An 18,755-nucleotide genomic window follows, 5' to 3' on the forward strand; every position below is an offset into this window, starting at 1 on the left:
AACTTTTAAAACTATGTGTTTCATTGAGATTTATAAGTGGAAAAGAGGAAAAAGGTATGTGGGTGATGTTTAATTAGGAATGTATCTCCTGTCATTTATCTAACAACTGAAATGAATAATTATGTATTTCCACTAAAGTGATTTGGTTATAGTTTGTTTCAGAAAATCATAGTGCTTTTTCAGTATAGTTTCCTTAGGCAAACAAGAAAAAAATGCAAGTCGAAGTTTACCTTGCACCATTCTATAGTGGTCAGTAAGTAAACAGTGATCTTGCAACTTGTGTTCATTGTTAAAGTAGGAATGGGGCAAATAAACAGCTGTTAAAATCCATATTTGATTGGTTTTCTCTTTTATTTATTTATTTTTACTGCATTTTAGGTTTTGGGGTACATGTGAAGAACATACAAGATTGTTGCATAGGTACACACATGGCAGTGTGATTTGCTGCCTTCCTCCCTGTCACCTATATCTGTCATTTCTCCCCATGCTATCTCTCCCCAACTCCCCATCCCCTGCTGTCCTTCCCCTATTTCCCCCTAACAGACCCCAGTGTGTGGTGCCCCCCTCCCTGTGTCCACGTGTTCTCATTGTTCAACACCCGCCTATGAGTGAGAACATGTGGTGTTTGATTTTCTGTTCTTGTGTCAGTTTGCTGAGAATAATGGTTTCCAGGTTCATTCATGTCCCTACAAAGGACACGAACTCATCGTTTTTTATGGCTGCATAGTATTCCATGGTGTATATGTGCCATATTTTCCCTGTCCAATCATCGATGGGCATTTGGGTTGGTTCCAGGTATTTGCTATTGTAAACTGTGCTGCAATGAACATTCGTGTGCATGTGTCCTTATAGTAGAACGATTTATAATCCTTTGGATATATACCCAGTAATGGGATTGCTGGGTCAAATGGAATTTCTATTTCTAGGTCCTTGAGGCATCGCCACACTGTCTTCCACAATGGTTGAACTAATTTACACTCCCACCAACAGTGTAAAAGTGTTCCTATTTCTCCAAATCCTCTCCATCATCTGTCTCCAGACTTTTTAATGATCGCCATTCTAACTGGCATAAGATGGTATCTCAATGTAGTTTTGATTTGCATTTCTCTAATGACCAGTGATGATGAGCATTTTTTCATATGTTTGTTGGCCTCATGTATGTCTTCTTTTGTAAAGTGTCTGTTCATATCCTTTGCCTACTTTTGAATGGGCTTGTTTTCTTTTTGTAAATCTGTTTTAGTTCTTTGTAGATTCTGGATATCAGCCCTTTGTCAGATGGGTAGATTGCAAAATTTTTTTCACACACTATTGGTTGCCGATTCACTCTAATGACTGTTTCTTTTGCTGTGCAGAAGCTGTGGAGTTTGATTAGGTCCTGTTTGTCTATTTTGGCTTTTGTTGCCAATGCTTTTGGTGTTTTGGTCATGAAGTCCTTGCCTACGCCTATGTCCTGAATTGTTTTGCCTAGATTTTCTTCTATCTTCTAGGGTTTATATGGTGTTAGGTCTTATTTTTAAGTCTTTAATCCATCTGGACTTAATTTTAGTGTAAGGTGTCAGGAAGGGGTCCAGTTTCTGCTTTCTGCACATAGCTAACCAATTTTCCCAACACCATTGATTAAACAGGGAATCTTTTCCCCATTGCTTGTTTTTGTCATGTTTGTCAAATATCAGATGGTTGTAGATGTGTGGTGTTGCCTCCAAGGCCTCTGTTCTGTTCCATTCTCTTTTAAAAGAAGATGTACTTCTAATTTTATCTTCAGAAGGTATAAACTTCTGATTACAGATTATGTCTTCTGTATCTACAGGCCAGTATTAAAGATGATATTTATTTGGAAAATCTACAATATCATTATTATATGCAGCTTCTCACAGATCTCCACTTTTTTTGGAAGACAAATCTTGTTTTATGACAAATACTTGTCATAAAAGATTTCTTGATGCTAGATCTAAAAGAAGCCAAAAGACTTCGGCTAAGAGATTCTTTCTTCCAAAGAAAGTAGAGATCCCTGTTCATAATCTCAAAGTGATAAAAATGTCAGCATGCATGTTCATATTTACTTGTGAGAGGGGGTGAAGTGAGCTTCGATTTGTGTTAGTAGCTAGAGATAAAGCAAATATCATGATTATTTGTATTTATTTTTAGTTTAATTTTCCATTTGTTGAAACTTACACTGTTGAGGAAGTAAAAGTTCATCCAAGAAACAATACCAGTGGATATAATCCAGAGGAGGAGGATGAAACTGCTTCAGAAAATGGATTCCCTTGGAATGTAGATGGCGATTTAATGGAAGTTCCATCAGAGGTCCATATTAGGTAAGTCTAATTATTTCACTGCTTTATATGTCAACCAGTAAACATAAATCTATTGTTACAATGAAAGCTCTCTTCTCTCAACTATCAAAGCAGGCAGTTGGTTAGTTTTTTTTTTTTTTTTTTTTTTTTTGAGACGGAGTCTCGCTCTTGTTACCCAGGCTGGAGTGCAATGGCGCCATCTCGGCTCACCGCAACCTCCGCCTCCTGGGTTCAGGCAATTCTCCTGCCTCAGCCTCCTGAGTAGCTGGGATTACAGGCACGCACCACCGTGCCCAGCTAATTTTTTTTTTGTATTAATAGAGACGGGGTTTCACAATGTTGACCAGGATGGTCTCGATCTCTCGACCTCGTGATCCACCCGCCTCGGCCTCCCAAAGTGCTGGGATTACAGGCTTGAGCCATTGGTTAGTTTTTTAAAAAATCAGAAGATCAGGGAAGCATAAAGAGACATTCACAAATTTCAATTAAAAAAAGTACATTTATTCATCAATTGTTATGTAGAGCCAAGGCATTTGTTTTGGTTATGTGTGTCTAAATTGGCTTTCTAATTTTTTATTGTACATAAACTATACAGATAATGTCTACAACTTCCATTTTAGATTTTTTAAAATGAATCAAGATCTTAAACCTTTTAGTGGAGCCATCTGAGTAGTAGAGTGTTAGATTTTAATCTTTCAGTCTTGTAGTTTCCTCTCACTCATAATTACTGTAACATTTTTTGTTCAGAAATTTGCTTTTATTAGGTGTTTATGAAGCATTCAACTTCCTTTACATAGTAACAGTTTTACATATTAATGAACAACTGGTATAAACAGGTTTAGGAACCTGCAAACTCGTCCTTGGTAGGCAGTGGAGAACATTAGACAATCAAGGAAGTCAGCTAAGGCGGCTTTAGAGTAATTACTGTTGTTGATTTATCACAGCCTCTCAGTTTTCTAGATTACAGCTCTGTCATGAATTCTATGTTTATCAATTTGTATTTGGCATTGTATGACAAGTTGATGAAATAATGAATTGTACATATTTTCTTTATAGATTGCATCCAAGACTTATCAGTCTTTATGGAGGAAGCATGGAAGAAGTAAATGATTCCAAAGTCACCTGTAATTGTTTCTAAAGGAAATGTGCAAACTAGAAGTTTAATATCAAGAAATATGGCCATTCTTTAAACCTGTGGTCCTCACCCTTTTTGATACCAGGGACCAGTTTCATGGACGATATAGTTTTTCCATGGATGGGGGGAATGGTTTCAGGATGAAACTGTTCCACCTTAGATCATCAGGCATTAGATTCATATAAGGAATATGGCACCCTAGATCCTCACAAACCAGTTCACAATAGGATTCACACTCCTATGAGAATCTAATGCTGCTGCTGATCTGACAGGAGGTGGAACTCAGGCAGTAATGCTCAACTGCTCCAACCTCTTGCTGTGTGGCCAGTTGGGGATCCCTGCTTTAAACAACAGGATCCTAATAGCAATAGCTATTTTTGATGTTACTAACAATTAGCCTCTACAGTTTTAAAAGTCAAGATGAAATATCAATTCCAATTTTGGTTTTTACAGTGTTTATTGGATGCACAAAAAAACAGGCAACATCATAATATATCATCAATTTAAATGAAATAATTTGGATACTTTCATTTTTCAGGATTTGAGCCCATTAATTATGTTGTCGGCCCTAATTTTACTGATCCCTAATCCAGAGCAGTAAAATTTCAAAATCACAGTTATATATAGACTACCTACCTGCCAAAACAACAAGAAAAAAAAAAAACCCATCCCTGTCTTCTTAAATTTTATTTTGAACTGGGCAAAATTTAGCCAAATACATAATTGCATTTCTCTTATATCAGAGGGGCCTGTGTTGGACAGTCATAGCACTCTGCTTTCAATGTGCTCAAATAATACCTAAAATATATAGTCGTTTCTGAGTAGGAAATAACCAAATTTAAATTTCTAGAGAAGGCAGTTCTGAATTGGGGCTTGATTTCTCCTCTGTGATCCTCAGACATTCTCCTGAAAGAATGACTGACTGGACTCTATACTTCATCTAGAATTGTAAAGACTGCTCTCTAATAACAGATATTCAGAATTCAGCCACAGATAAAATTATATTCTGCAATTATCCAGCTCATAAGCATAAAATAAATATTACAAAAAGTGATTCTATTTGCAAATGAAAGGTATTTAAATTATTTAAAATCCAGAAAGTTGTTATTTAATTTAAAAAGAACTTCATAGACTATGAACAAACTATAAAAATACTTTAGCTGTCACTTAACATTTCGTGAAAATTTTGATGTCTCATTTATATTCATTGTATACAAATTGAATCAGCATCTTTCAGCTAAGTTTATGAATTTTGTTTCTCCATTTCCATGCAAGGGAACACTTACATTTGAAAAGAGTAACAAACCATAACATCCAAGCAAATATTTGTGTGATAGTCAATATTTTATACAGTACGTGTATAAAGTATAGACCCCCTACTTAGTCTTTGCACCACTTTGATTTTTAAAAAGTTATTAGTGAGGTAAGGTTTCCATATTTTTTAAATCAGTGTATATTAGCTAAAGTGCAACACTCACAATCTTTTGTTTCAGCATATAAATTTGAATATTTACGTACCTTTTTTAAATAACAAAATATTTAAAGATGGTTCTTAACTATTTACTCCTGGGTATGCTTGATAAAGGTGTGTTATAGGAAGTATAACAGATATATATTTACATAAACACACATTATATATACAGAAAGATGGGGAAATCCATAGCTGTATAAAAAATAATTATCTAGAAGTCATTTCATTAAGCTCACACCAGTGTACAAGTTCAGTCTGAATATTGCCCATTAGGCCTATGATATTCATACTCTGCTAAAAAAAAAATGGTTAGAACAAAGCCTATAGGAAATGTATTATAAATAAAAGGCTTTAAAGTGATAATGGTCTACCTTCCACTCATTAGAAAATTTCAGAACAGCTCTCTAAATAATTCTACTAAATATTTTTAAAGAACATATTTTGAACAAATCTCAGAGATGTATTTGAAATGAACCTCTTACCGAGGCAACCACATATGGTGAGTAGTATTTCTTTGAAAGGAAAAATATTTCAAGTCTAAGACTTCTCCAATATGATTCAACTCAGGTACACTTTCAGGATATCTTCAAGGGTTTAGTTTTCTTGAATAAATTGAATGCTTTAGTGTTTTTCTACCCATTTAAAAGCTGAGAGATTATCTTTGGCTGTATTATTACCTTGGCAGTTCTTCTTTCTCAAAGAGTAATCATTGCTAAGATTTTCCCCTTGCATGAAGACATAGTATGTATGTCACAAGATCATGAGTAAAACAAGTTCAAGAAAAATTCATGTTTTCTTGTAAACAGTGTCTTAAATTTCTTAACTACAACCTGAGTCTGTTTTCCATTCTCTCAATTTGAAAGAAGTCTTTAATCATCATCATTGCTTTTGCTGTTGATATAACTCCAACTGTCTCTTCTGTTTTCTTCTTGTAGGATAGATTTGTATTGTCTTTTAAAGAAGCCGGCCTGAAAATAGCATTACATAATCACTAGTGTATAGTTATGAACACTCTTATCTACTATACTCATTTCTAATATCTAAGCAGTTAACACCAATATTTCTTAAATTGTGTCCCTTGTAACATTAAACTGTGTCCCTTATAACATCATAAAGGTTTTTTAACAGGTAATTAGTTGGGGACATACTGGGTTAAAAAAACATTTGTTTTTAATGCAGAAATTCTCAGTGATATATGCCGCATTCTCTCCAAAATTGATATTCAGTGTAATCTGCAGTCTTTTCCAAATGCTTTTTTAAAAGGACATCTTTCAAAACAAATTAAGACGGCATATTTTTCTAGAAAGAGTTTGGTGTTGAAGAGAAATGTGAGATCAGTACTGAGCAACATAAAAAATTAACATTAAAATACTGAAATATTTAACTTGGAAGCCAGAAATTGGCTTTGAGAAAATAATGTCACTTTGAGTAGTTTAACGCTAGTAATTCTTAAAAGCTTACCTTCCACATAACATAAGAGATCAGTAAAAGTACAATAAGTCCAAGTAGCAAGCTACTTGAAATAATCACTATGGTGAAATGACGTTTGGGTCTTTGATGATGTAGTCCTTCCAGTAGAACCTACATGAATTAAGAAAAAAATTTAAAAAGCAAAAAAACCCTACAGTTTAAAAACTTGCTTATTATTTCCTTTAAAGCCCTGCCATAATCCCCAATAATATTTAGAACCTCCCACCCCATTTTCTTGCTGGTTCTAATATAACCACAGGAAACACTGGTAACTGTTTAGCAGAAACAGTGAGTATGACGGGTTCTATCCATGACTTTTCCTCCAATCTATCCAATACTCACTGCTGCCCAGTTCACCTCTCTAAAAGAACTGCTGTATCGTTCCCTCCTGCCAGTTGTGGAAAATGCCAACTCTCAACCAAGCATTGAGGGCCCTCCATGAGCTGGTCACACTCTACTTTCCCAACTCAGTTACTCAAAAGGAAGTAATTATAGACAGACACCCTTGGAATGTGTTTTCCTATAATTTTAATGTAGCAGTTAAGAGAGTAATCTTACATGCACAACGTTCTCATCCTTGTTTAGTTCAATAACTCTTGGATTTGGCTCTGGAAAAGCTGTTGCTCTTATTTCAAACTTGAGGGCTGAAGTCTCATCCTGTTTAATAATAGATCACCATAGGCTGATTTATTTCATGAAGACTATTAATAGAAATAATTTATCAGGATCTTTACCTTCTATTAGAGGTTTCCACAATTTATCTTCCCCAATTTACTTCAATACTTAAAATTAACTGCAGTGCTTTCTTTGGTTCCCAAAGTATGGTCTTGGTATTAATTTATATAGTATTTCATTGAAATCCTTTGATTAAACATAGCTACCCTGCAAATAACTTGATTTAAATATTTATTAGACAACAGCAAGTTACTAGTTACCAATGTTCTCCACCCTGCCACCGCATATTGAATCTCTCTTATTTGGGTTTTTTATTTCTTTCTACATTAAATACATATATAGAATTCAAATATAAAATCAGTGGATGAACTCAGAACTTTACTATCTAAAGCAGGGACTTTAAAACCCCAAATCCATGGAGCTTGGGAATCTGTGGATGTGCCTTACAAGTTCTAAGAATCTTCAGGAGATGTCTGCATTTGCTGAGGGAGATGACAATATATTCTTTAGTCAGACTCTTTAAGAGGGATATGACCTTTAAAACTACTGTGCAAATGTGATTTAACATTTTAGAGCCGAAAATAAATGACAAGCTTCATACAGAGCTAGAGCAATGGTTCTCAGCAGGGAGGATTTTATCACCTAAGGGACAGTCAGGAATGTCTGAAGAAATTGTCAAGTGTCAGAATGTGAGAGGTGGTACTACCAGCAGTGAGTGTGTAGAGGCTGAAGATGCTACCAAATATCCTACAATGCACAGGATAGCCCCTGACAACAACAATATCTGGTCCAAAATGCCAATTATGGCCACTGAGGGGAAACCTAGACCTAGAAAGAAAGAGAAGGCAAATTGCAAAAGGTTAAATGACTTTCTGATGGTCTAATGACTTCACTTTTAGCACAGTTGAAACTAGAATGGATATTTTTTCTTTGCCTGTCTAGTGTATCTTTGTCTTAACCACTGTTTGGTAATTTCAAAAATCCCACTTGAAACATAACAGCTGCTATTTCCTTTGGCTTCCTTTGTGCCATGAACTATTACCAAGTGCTTATAAAAATCATCTCATTTATTCATATTGAACAAATGAGGAAGCTGAAAAGCAAAACTCCAGATAACATTAGTTTTATCTCGAGCTAGTCCTCAAATATACATGCTCCCTTCTAGGAAGAAGTCCAATATTTATTATTTTTAAAATTGAAATGTTTTTGTTGATGAATTTTGATGATTTCATGAAAGCTTTAGTTTTTCTTAACTATGTTTTTTAAATAAAAGACCTTCAATAAAATTCAACATCCTTTCATCCTAAAAACTCTCAATAAACTAGGTATTGATGGAACATATCTCAAAATAAGCTATTTATGACAAACTTAGCCAATATCACACTGAATGGGCAAAAACTGGAAGCATTCCCTTTGAAAACCAGCACAAGACAAGGATGCCCTCTTACCACTCCTATTCAACATAGAATTGAACATTCTGTCCAGGGCAATCAGGCAAGAGAAAAAGTCTATTCAAATAGGAAGAGAAGAAGTCAAATTGTCTGTTTGCACGACATGATTGTATATTTAGAAAACTCCATAGTCTCAGCCCCAAAACTCCTTAAGCTGACAAGCAACTTCAGCTAAGTCTCAGGATACAAAATCAATGTGCAAAAATCACAAGCATTCCTATATACCAACAATAGAAAAGCAGCCAAATCATGAGTGAATTCCCATTCACAATTGCTACGAAGAGAATAAAATACCTAGGAATACAACTTACAAGGGATGTGAAGGACCTCCTCAAGAACTACAAACCACTGCTCAAGGAAATGAGAGAGGACACAAACAAATGGAATAACATTGCATGCTCATGGATAGGAAGAATCAACATTGTGAAAATGGCCATAATGTCCAAAGTAATTTAGAGATTCAATGCTATTCCATCAAGCTACCATAGACTTTCTTCACAGAATTAGAAAAAAAAAAACCACTTTAAATTTCATATGGAACCAATAAAGAGCCTGTATAGCCAAGAAAATCCTAAGCAAAAATAAAGCTGGAGGCCTCATGCTACATGACTTCAAACTATACTACAAGGCTACCATAACCAAAACAACATGATACTAGTACCAAAACAGATATATAGACCAATGGAACAGAACAGAGACCTCAGAAATAACACCATACATCTACAACCATTTGATCTTCTATAAACCTGACAAAAACAAGCAGTGGGGAAAGGATTCCCTATTTAATAAATGGTGCTAAGAAAACTGGCTAGCCATATGCAGAAAACAGAAACTGGACCCCTTCCTTCTACAGAAATTAAGATGAGTTAAAGACTAAAATGTAAAACCCAAAACCATAAAAACCCTAGAAGAAAACCTAGGCAATACCATTCAGGACATAGGCATGGTTAAAGACTTCATGCCTACAACACCAAAAGCAATTGCAACAAAAGCCAACATTGATAAATGTGATCTAATTAAAAGCCTTCTGTACAGTAAAAGAAACTATCAGAGTGAACAGGCAACCTGGGAGAACATTTTTGCAATCTACCCATCCCACAAAGATCTAATATCCCGAATCTACAGGAACTTAAATTTACAAGGAAAAAAAACAACAACATCAAAAAGTGGGTGAAGAATATGAACAGACACATCTCAAAAGAAGACATTTATGTGGCCAACAAACATGAAAAAATACTCATCACTGGTCTTAGAGAAACCCTAATGAAACACTACCTCATGCCAGTTAGAATGGTGATTGTTAAAAAGTCAGGAAACAACAGATGCTGGTGAGGCTGTGGAGAAATAGGAACACTACACTGTTGGCGGGAGTGTACATTAGTTCAACCATTGTGCAAGACAGTATGACAATTCCTCAAGGATCTAGAACCAGAAATAACCATTTGACCCAGCAATCCCATTACTGGGTATATACCCAGAGGATTATAAATAATTCTCCTATAAAGACACATGCACACATATGTTTATTGCAGCACTGTTCACAATAGCAAAGACTTGGAACCAACCCAAATGCCCATCAACAACAGACTTGAGAAAGAAAATGTGGCACATATACACTATGGAATACTATGCGTCTATAAAAAAGAATGAGTTTACATCCTTTGCAGGGACATGGATGAAGCTGGGAGCCATCATTCTCAGCAAACTAACACAGGAACAGAAAACCACTGCATGTTCTCATTCATAAGTGGGAGTTGAACAATGAGAACATACGGTTACAGGCAGGGGAATATCACACACCAAGGCCTGTTGGGGAGTGGGGAGGTGGTAAGGGGAGGGAGGGATAGCATTAGGACAAATACTTAATGCATATGGGGATTAAAACCAAGATGACAGATTGATAGGTACAGCAAACCACCATGGTACATATATACCTATATAACAAACCTGCACATTCTGCACATGTATCCCAGAGCTTAAAAAATGTATGTGTGTGTGTACATATATATATATATATATATATGTACACACACACACATTAGATTTTAAAGATAGTTTGAAGCAATTTGCAAATAATTTAAAGGTATATGAAATGTAAGGCAGTCAATTTATTTAATAACGTTCATAGGCAGTTGGGCATGCTTTCTAAAATAAACATTTTAATTTTTCCATAGTCTATTTTAGTCCTTTTTTTTTCTTTGAGACAGAGTATCACTCTGTTGCCCTGACTATAGTGCAGTGGCATGATCTTGGCTCACTACAACCTCAGCCTCCAAGTGATTCTCATCCCTCAGCCTCTGGAGTAGCTGGAACTATAGGCACAGGCCACTTACACCTGGCTAATTTTTGTATTTTTAGTAGGGACAGGGTTTCACCATGTTAGCCAGGCTGGTCTTGAACCCCTGCCCTCCAGTGATTCTCCTGCCTTGGCCTCCCAAAGTGCTGGGATTACAGGTGTGAGCCACTGTGCCTGGCCTATTTAAGTCTTTATTACCTGTTAATTATTAAAGTCATTCTACTTTTTCAGTGTAGCTAATTGAAGTGTTAGAAACAGTTTTAGAGTTTTACTCCAAAATTTTATTTAAACCTTAATTTGTTGAATGCCTTCAAACTATCCTGCCTATATGACTGAACCAGGTTGTCAATGTATTTTAGACTTACCATTTCTAAAATGGATGGCCGGCCTTCCAACTGGATATGAACACTGGCTTCTTTTCCACTTTCCATTTTCCCAAAATTACACAGGAAATTTAAACAATGTGGATCAGCTTTTACGCAGTACTTGAAAGGAATATTAAAGTGCTACATTAAAATTTTCAACATTGGAAAATATTTTAAAAATATTTTATATAGAATTTAATATATACTCTAATAGCATTTTCAAAATTATCTTTCTATAAATATGAAATTAAACATCTGCTTTCCTTAGTGGCATTTAAAAATTATCTTTAAACAAGACATGAATATTTATTTTGTAAATTATATTGAAGTATTTAAACTGGAGCATATGTTCTTATTTGTATTAACAATCTTCTGGGACAGAATTTTTTTTAAAAATGTTCCTAATCAGAGTCTTCCTAAGTTACATATTCTATGTTTGTTGTAAACGTGGGTCATTTCAAGGTAATGACTGCTTATCCAGTTTCTTTTCATAAAGTCACTAATATGAAAAGAATGAAAATTCTCATGCCATAAAGGTTGCCCACATGAATACAGCATCTTGGTATCCTGAAATGCCTGGAACAATGTCTTGTTGGCAAATAGTGACATTTGTTAGATAAAAAATGGAGCTATATAATGTATAACATGTGTGTGTGTGTATTTATTTATTTATTTATTTTTCCGAGATAGAGTCTTGCTCTGTCACCCAGGCTGGAGTGCAGCAATGCAATCTCGGCTCACTACAACCTCCACCTCCTGAGTAGCTGGGATTGCAGGCACCTGCCACCACGCCCGACTGATTTTTGTACTTTTAGTAGAGACAAGGTTTCACCATATTGGCCGGGCTGGTCTCAAACTCCTGACCTTGTGATCACCCCACCTTGGCCTTCCAAAGTGCTGGGATTACAGGCATGAGCCACTGCACCCAGCCAACATATTTATATAGGGGATAGACCCTGGGTCTATCTCAACTCTCCAATTGTGTCTGTTCCTTTCATGCAAGAATACTAACTAAACTTGTCTTCTCAACTCTCCAATTGTGTCTGTTCCTTTCATGCAAGAATACTAACTAAACTTGTCTTCTCTCTTATCATTGGAGTGACTGCTCAAACCCATTGACTTGATTTTCAGTGTCTCACTTCTCTGTCGAAAAGCAAGAACTACAACCTAAAAAACTGAAACTTACCAATAGCCTCTTATCAGTCTTGGAAAAGAACTGGAATATGCCTTTCAAGGTCTGCATTGTACTTTGTTGCTGCTCTAATGCACATTCTCTTTGATAATTTTCAAAGTGGCATTCTCCAGTAGTAGTCTATGAAGATAGAAAGCAAGAGAAATCTTATCTTTCAACATTGGGAAAAAAAAAAGCAAAAAAGCAATATGGTTTTAAAAGTTCCAATAGCTTATCTTTACTAAAATACATCAAGTACTTCTGAAATTGTGGAATTTTTTGACATATTTGGGAGTGATTAAATATCTGTGGCAAACACACAAAAACCCAGCCCAATTACAGAGGGTTGGATATAGGATCTAAGCTGATAAAATGACCTTAACCGTACAGAAATGTGAAAAATGATATCAGAACATTAGCATGAAATTAAATATTTGCCTTCACAGGCAAAACAGCATAACACCATATCCTTCTAAATCTGGAATTTAAGATTTTCAAAAATCACACCTCAAACCTATTTAGTAGATGTGTTGACTTGTCTGCAAGCTGACAAGCTCAAAATAATTCTGATGGAATCATCAGTGCAAAAATATTTGTTCTTAAGAAGTGGTTTGAATAATGCTCCCTTAAAAAAAAGGCTATAATCTTCATCTTTGAATAGTGGTTTCAAGTTCTATGAAGAATTCTACTAATAAGTTACTTCTACAGGTCCATATCACACAAAAATGACTCTTAAAATAATTATTCAATGGAAATGGTAGAACATAATTCTGTTATTGTATAAGTCAAATGTAAAAGTCCCACTGTAATTCTGTAGCTCTAATGAAATGTATAATATTCAAAGCATAACTTAATGCATGTGAATTCATAGCTTAGAGTATGACTGAAGATAACAATTATCCATTTTAGCATCATTACTTGAATAAAGGATTGGTTTGCATTTATTTTAGTATTTAAGACACATAATAAAGGTTAGGTGGAAGAAATACATTTTTTACCTGGACATCCAAAATGTTGAACAGCTTATCAGTTTGGGGGCTAAAGGAATTTGGTACCATTATTTCCACACTAACATTGGGAGCCATGCTATTGCCAGTGTTGATAACCTGATAATAAGGAAAAAATTTTAACAAATTTTCTTTATAAACATAAGTACAGATATCAATGAGCTTTTAGGTGATCCCATATATTCCTTGCAACATTTATCCTGGTGGAGGTTTGTAGTTGGCAGCTGCACAACAAAGGGAGACAGGATATCCACAGTTAGAATTTAAGATAGCAACAGAATTTTTAAAGTTTGTTAATAATTTCAAATGAGTCATTATTTCTAACCTTCTAGTTTTGGTATTGTTGAGACCAAAATATATAGGCTGATGGTTTATTGGAGAAACAGTCTTAGGAGACATAAACAATATGTACCTTTGTATGTTACATTATATATTTTAAAAATATGATCATTTGGTTTTCATGGGGTAGGCCAATATTTTACTATTCACCAGCTAAGGAAAATACTAACACGTGTTCTTAGTGTTCCCAAGACAAAAGTTTAAAAATGGCAAGAGTTATGACCAAAACTCAGGTATTGTAATTCTAAATCCTATGATGCTATCACAAAATCACTATGCTGAGAGGATAATCAGCAGGAGAAAGTGAATAAAAATGTATTCGTATTCAGGAACCACATTCAGAAAATTACAAACGAGTATGTTGTTGGGTTTTGAGAAAGCACGACAGGTTTTTAACAATACTGTTCAAAAAATGCAGGAGGATGATAAATCTGGGGATTGAAGATTCCCGAAAAAGGAAATGGGGCCAAAATATAGCCTACTGAACTGGCAGTTTAACTATAAAACCAACACAGTAAGTCAGAAAGAGATGCATCTCAATACATCGATTAAAAAAGACTTGCAGAACTGCAGTCATTTTTTGAATGCATGTAACATCGATGAAGAAAGTAAATGTCTCTAAATTGGGAACAGGTGGTAATTGCTAATCCATAAAAGCACAGGGCAGTTGCAGAAGGAAATGTCAGCAACAGATACCTAGCAGTGCCCAGTACTACAGACAAGGTCTTCTCGATGCCACTAAATAACTAAATTACAATCATCTGTTTGCCTAACAACAATTAGACCTCTAAGAACAAATCTACATAGTTGGCTAGACACAGAAATCCTATATACTGCAAGTTTCTCCAGTCCCAGTCACTACATTATAAATTCAGTAGAAAATACTTAAGTATTAATTGTAAATTAATAAACATTCTAGAGTCCAGTTTGGTTTCTGTTTTAGTTTATCAAAGCACAAACTCCCATTGGGTTTTAAAGGGCATTTCTTGGGACGTCAAAGTAGAGGACTAAAATTTTTCAACATTAGTATTAACTAGTGTAACAAAAACTGGAGTATACATACAATCAATAGGATTTCAAGGTCATTCTTTTTCCACAGATCTGGGGCAAGGCCCAGGAATTTGCATTTTGTATATGTACCCCAAGTAATTCTAATACACATTTTGACAAGCATTGTCTTACAAAATATTACACCTAATCCAAGATTCATTCAACATCTATAGATTATTCTATAAGTATGCTTGGACAGTGCTTTTGGTTCAAAGAATATATTTTTTTGAAATTATCTTTATTTACTAATCACCAACATCTTTGATACCACGAAAATCTCAGTTTCACATCAAAATTATTTTTATTATTTTTTTATTGTACTTTAGATTCTGGGGTACATGTGCAGATCATGCAGGATTGTTGCATAGGTACACACATGGCAATGTGATTTGCTGCCTCCATCCCCCTGTCACTTACATCTGGCATTTCTCCAAAAATGTTTTTAAAAACTTAGGTTTACATCAGTCTCCTAATACTTCTGAATAATGATAGTACTCTCTACTTTAAAAGTTATTTAATAATTGATAAAGCACTTATCACAGCTCATAAACTTATGGCTTGAAAGGCTGACCCACGTGACCTTAAATGGAGATGGGCAGTAAGAGCCTGCTTTACCTTGTAATGTTAAGGCTTTTATAAGGTTTGAACCAAGAAGAAATTTCACTGATTTGCATCCAAAGATGCCTTCCATTGGCATGTCCTGTTTCCTGTATACATCTCTAGCAAATTCAGCTCATCCCATAACTTTGCCTGTTTCAGGCATTATCTCTGTTACTGCATGCTCTTTCTCACTTGTCCCATAAGGGGATATGGGCTTGAATACCAGGGACAAGTCAAGTGGAAGGAAAGCAGTAGGGGCCTGAGAGGCAGGAAGTAGGGGTCTGAGAGGCAGGAAGTACCCCTGCTGCAGCCCCACGCCAGCCAGCCATGGTCTACAGAGGCTGAGGGACATTATAGGTGTACAATGTCCCTTGGGGCAATGCATCAGTGACATCCTTTTAGGTTTTTACAAATATCCACACAATTAGCTTTTCTTACATGGACCACACAATTAGCTTTTCTTACATGGAAAGTTAAGTTCATTTTCTCCACCATGCACGTTTCAGGCTCATTTTCATCATTTGATCCATACACAAATGAAGTTGGGTTTACAAACCTGGTGGAAACAAATTCAAATGTAATTAACTGTCATTCAATGACGTGTTATAGAGAGTCTTTTTCTATAGACTGGATTATAGCATATTTACAAGGCATCATGAAATACTTTTGGTTTTATGGCCATATATAGATTATATTTAAAAAGAAATTAAATTAGAAGGCCATGTGCTCTGACCTGGGTGACAATATCTGTCCTCACTAATATTCTTTTCTTGCCTTTCACAACACTACACCTTGTTCTTTCTACTGACCATTCCTTCTCTTTCAGCCCTTAAGTGATTCATTTAAATTTGGCAAATGTGGGATAAATTATTGGCTTTTTCCTAGGGCTCTTATACCTCAATTTATGCTACCCATTTTGAAGTCATTTCTTTCCATTTCATGATCCCTGCTGGCTACTTATAAAGAACCCCAAGTCTAGGGAACAAGTCTAACACCGTTAAGTATGATACACTTTTTGTTAGAATACAAGGCTGTTACTCCTTTTTAAGGCCTGTGATTCGACATTTTTATCTGCAATAAACTTAAGAAAGATGTTTCTATGGAGACCTCCACTCCATAAGGTGCTCACATTTGGCAGCTAATATTAGGTAATCCCAAATTAGAAACCTATGCAACAGGAAAGAAATCAGAAATTCAAATAGCATAGATTTAGGCAGTTCAATAGGTGAACATCACTTGTTCAAAATAATGAGATGTGAGTAACAGAAAAATGGGAAGGCACTCATAAGCTAGGAGGAGTGGCAAGATAAAAGTTGAACATCCAGAAAACATGCAATGAACTTTTATTTGCTTACTCATGATTCTCTAGGTCTTATTCTCCTGTGAATGGCTTTTTTTTTCTTCCTGTTGGCTTTATCTCACACAGTTGACACCGTGTGATCAGCTTCAGACACTGACAATTTACATTTACATGGCTGTATATCACCTTTCTAAGTGGATAAAATGACTGGGGGATGGTTTAGATTTAGAGCAACAGTAAAGGCTCATCTGTCTTATTTGTTCTGTAACTCATATATTCTATTGTGTAAAAATGTAGTTTTAAAGACTAGCAGCATGAATAAGTTCCAGTGGAATTACTGAAGATTTTCATGAGCCCCTTTCTTTCTCTACACATTTCCTTGAATGAGAAGGGGATCAACTCAATCATTAAAATAACGAAGAAGCAATGAATTCTGATACTTGAGCTTTGGTTGAGGAACTCGGTGATCCCATAGGTATAAAAAGAGGACAAGAGACTCCTTGCAGCCAGATCCCTCACATCTCAATCTATTTGCCACATATGTAGATATGGGACTGCAGAATAGTGATTTGGGCAAATTCACACTTCTCTGAACTTCAGACTTCACATGGACATTGAGTATGATTATGCAGGCTGCACATTGCTTAATTCTAGGTGCCCATGGATGGCATAGGGCACAACTGAAGTCTCACGGTGACCTGCTAGCTTACTGGGGCTCTCCCAGTAAGAAATCTCCTCCAGCTGGGCACTAGTTTGATGTAGTATCAGTGATGATTATAGAGTGGATTATTATAATGGACAGCTAAGCAAAGGACCATAACAAGATAATTATTAAGAGATCAAAACAGTATAGTATCCTTTATTTAAAAAATCCAGAATACAGGTTTTTCATTAATGTAAGAAGCAATAAAACTGAAAATCAGCTCTAAATTTGAAAGGAGGCCTTTCTGTCTACTTACCCATGAACACTTAGCGTAACCTCATATTTTAAAGGTATTGCTACAGTCACTCTGTTATGCTTCAGATTGTCCACTTCCCCTTCATTTTCACTACACAAATAGAAAACACGCTGTTAGAATTCACCAAGCAGACAAACCATCTTTAGAGGGAACTAATTACATACCCTCTATACCTAATATACTCAGAGGTTTGTTTAAATGCTTGTTGGAGAGTGGGGATAAAAGCAGATGTGGTAGTAAAAAAAATTTTAGGACAAGTTTGGAGAAAATTTCTTTCATCATTTAAACTGTTATCATTTGCTTCTAATGCTAGATAGGGGAGTTTGTTGTAGTTGTTTGGTTTTTTAAAAAACAGACCATGCAAGAGAAGTTTTCTCTTACAATTAATGGAACACAGTTTCATGGTTTTCCTAATTCCCTCCTCAAAATATGGGGGTACATTTCTTCTAGTACTGTTTTTTTGTTTTTTGTTTTTTGTTTTTTTTTTTTTACAATAAACTATACCAGGTAGCATGCACTGTGATACTGAGGTCCTCATCTGCTCTGCTGAGTGAGCTCACATCCAGGAGAAAGCTAATATCTATCTGTAAAACACAGAACAGGAAAGTCCATTAAAAAAAATCTTAAGTACATTTTTTTATCATCTGAAATTTTTTTCTTAAAAGTTTTTGTTCTGTGGAATGTAGAACTGAACCTATTCTAGAGGCATTGGCTACTTCTCAATTGGCAGTAAGATTCAGGGAAGTTGCTGGGTTTGTGATAATTTTAGAGTACATGCATTTCCACAAGTAACATTCAGAGACAAAGCCTTCTCCGAATGTGAATGCAGGCAAGTCCAGACTGACAAAATTAGAAATGCTTTCACAACTTGAGCGAAGACTCTTGCCAAAAACACCTTTTTGTATAGCAAAGGTAACATGTCTGGCAGACAGGACCACCTGGGGTGGGGGTGGGGGTGGGGGTGGGGGTGAGGGGTGTTGGGGAAGGGTGTGTAGGGGGAGAATTCTGATTGACACATGCACAGACCCTCCTTTTACAACAGTGAACATTGCCAAAAATATAAACACAAAGCTCAAAGATTTCAAGAACCAGTTTTATTTCATCACTCAGCTACCTACTTTAAGCTAAAATATATATAATATTTTATATGCAACATAAAGATAGGGAAGAAT

General features: G+C 35.6%; 2 protein-coding genes across 2 annotated transcripts in view; one reads left to right on the forward strand and one right to left on the reverse strand.

The window, feature by feature from the left end:
- The window catches only part of CERKL (ceramide kinase like), a 138,977-nt gene extending 130,290 nt beyond the window's left edge, over nucleotides 1-8,687 (forward strand). The window contains exons 12-13 of the mRNA XM_064373284.1: nucleotides 2,146-2,315; nucleotides 3,351-8,687. Coding sequence (XP_064229354.1) covers nucleotides 2,146-2,315; nucleotides 3,351-3,432 — 252 coding nt within the window. The 3' untranslated portion in view covers nucleotides 3,433-8,687. The remainder of the gene's footprint in view (nucleotides 1-2,145; nucleotides 2,316-3,350) is intronic.
- The window catches only part of ITGA4 (integrin subunit alpha 4), an 89,864-nt gene continuing 73,882 nt past the window's right edge, over nucleotides 2,774-18,755 (reverse strand). The window contains exons 20-28 of the mRNA XM_064373282.1: nucleotides 18,088-18,167; nucleotides 17,584-17,673; nucleotides 15,790-15,880; nucleotides 13,327-13,434; nucleotides 12,344-12,469; nucleotides 11,158-11,277; nucleotides 6,929-7,027; nucleotides 6,362-6,481; nucleotides 2,774-5,868 (exon numbers count right to left, since the gene is read on the reverse strand). Of these exons, the coding sequence (XP_064229352.1) occupies nucleotides 5,770-5,868; nucleotides 6,362-6,481; nucleotides 6,929-7,027; nucleotides 11,158-11,277; nucleotides 12,344-12,469; nucleotides 13,327-13,434; nucleotides 15,790-15,880; nucleotides 17,584-17,673; nucleotides 18,088-18,167 (933 nt within the window). The 3' untranslated portion in view covers nucleotides 2,774-5,769. The remainder of the gene's footprint in view (nucleotides 5,869-6,361; nucleotides 6,482-6,928; nucleotides 7,028-11,157; nucleotides 11,278-12,343; nucleotides 12,470-13,326; nucleotides 13,435-15,789; nucleotides 15,881-17,583; nucleotides 17,674-18,087; nucleotides 18,168-18,755) is intronic.

The sequence above is a fragment of the Aotus nancymaae genome, unplaced genomic scaffold (genome assembly GCF_030222135.1).
Source record: "Aotus nancymaae isolate 86718 unplaced genomic scaffold, 86718_ANA_hifiasm-v0.15.2.pri h1tg000008l, whole genome shotgun sequence".
NCBI classification, from domain to species: Eukaryota; Metazoa; Chordata; class Mammalia; order Primates; family Aotidae; genus Aotus; species Aotus nancymaae.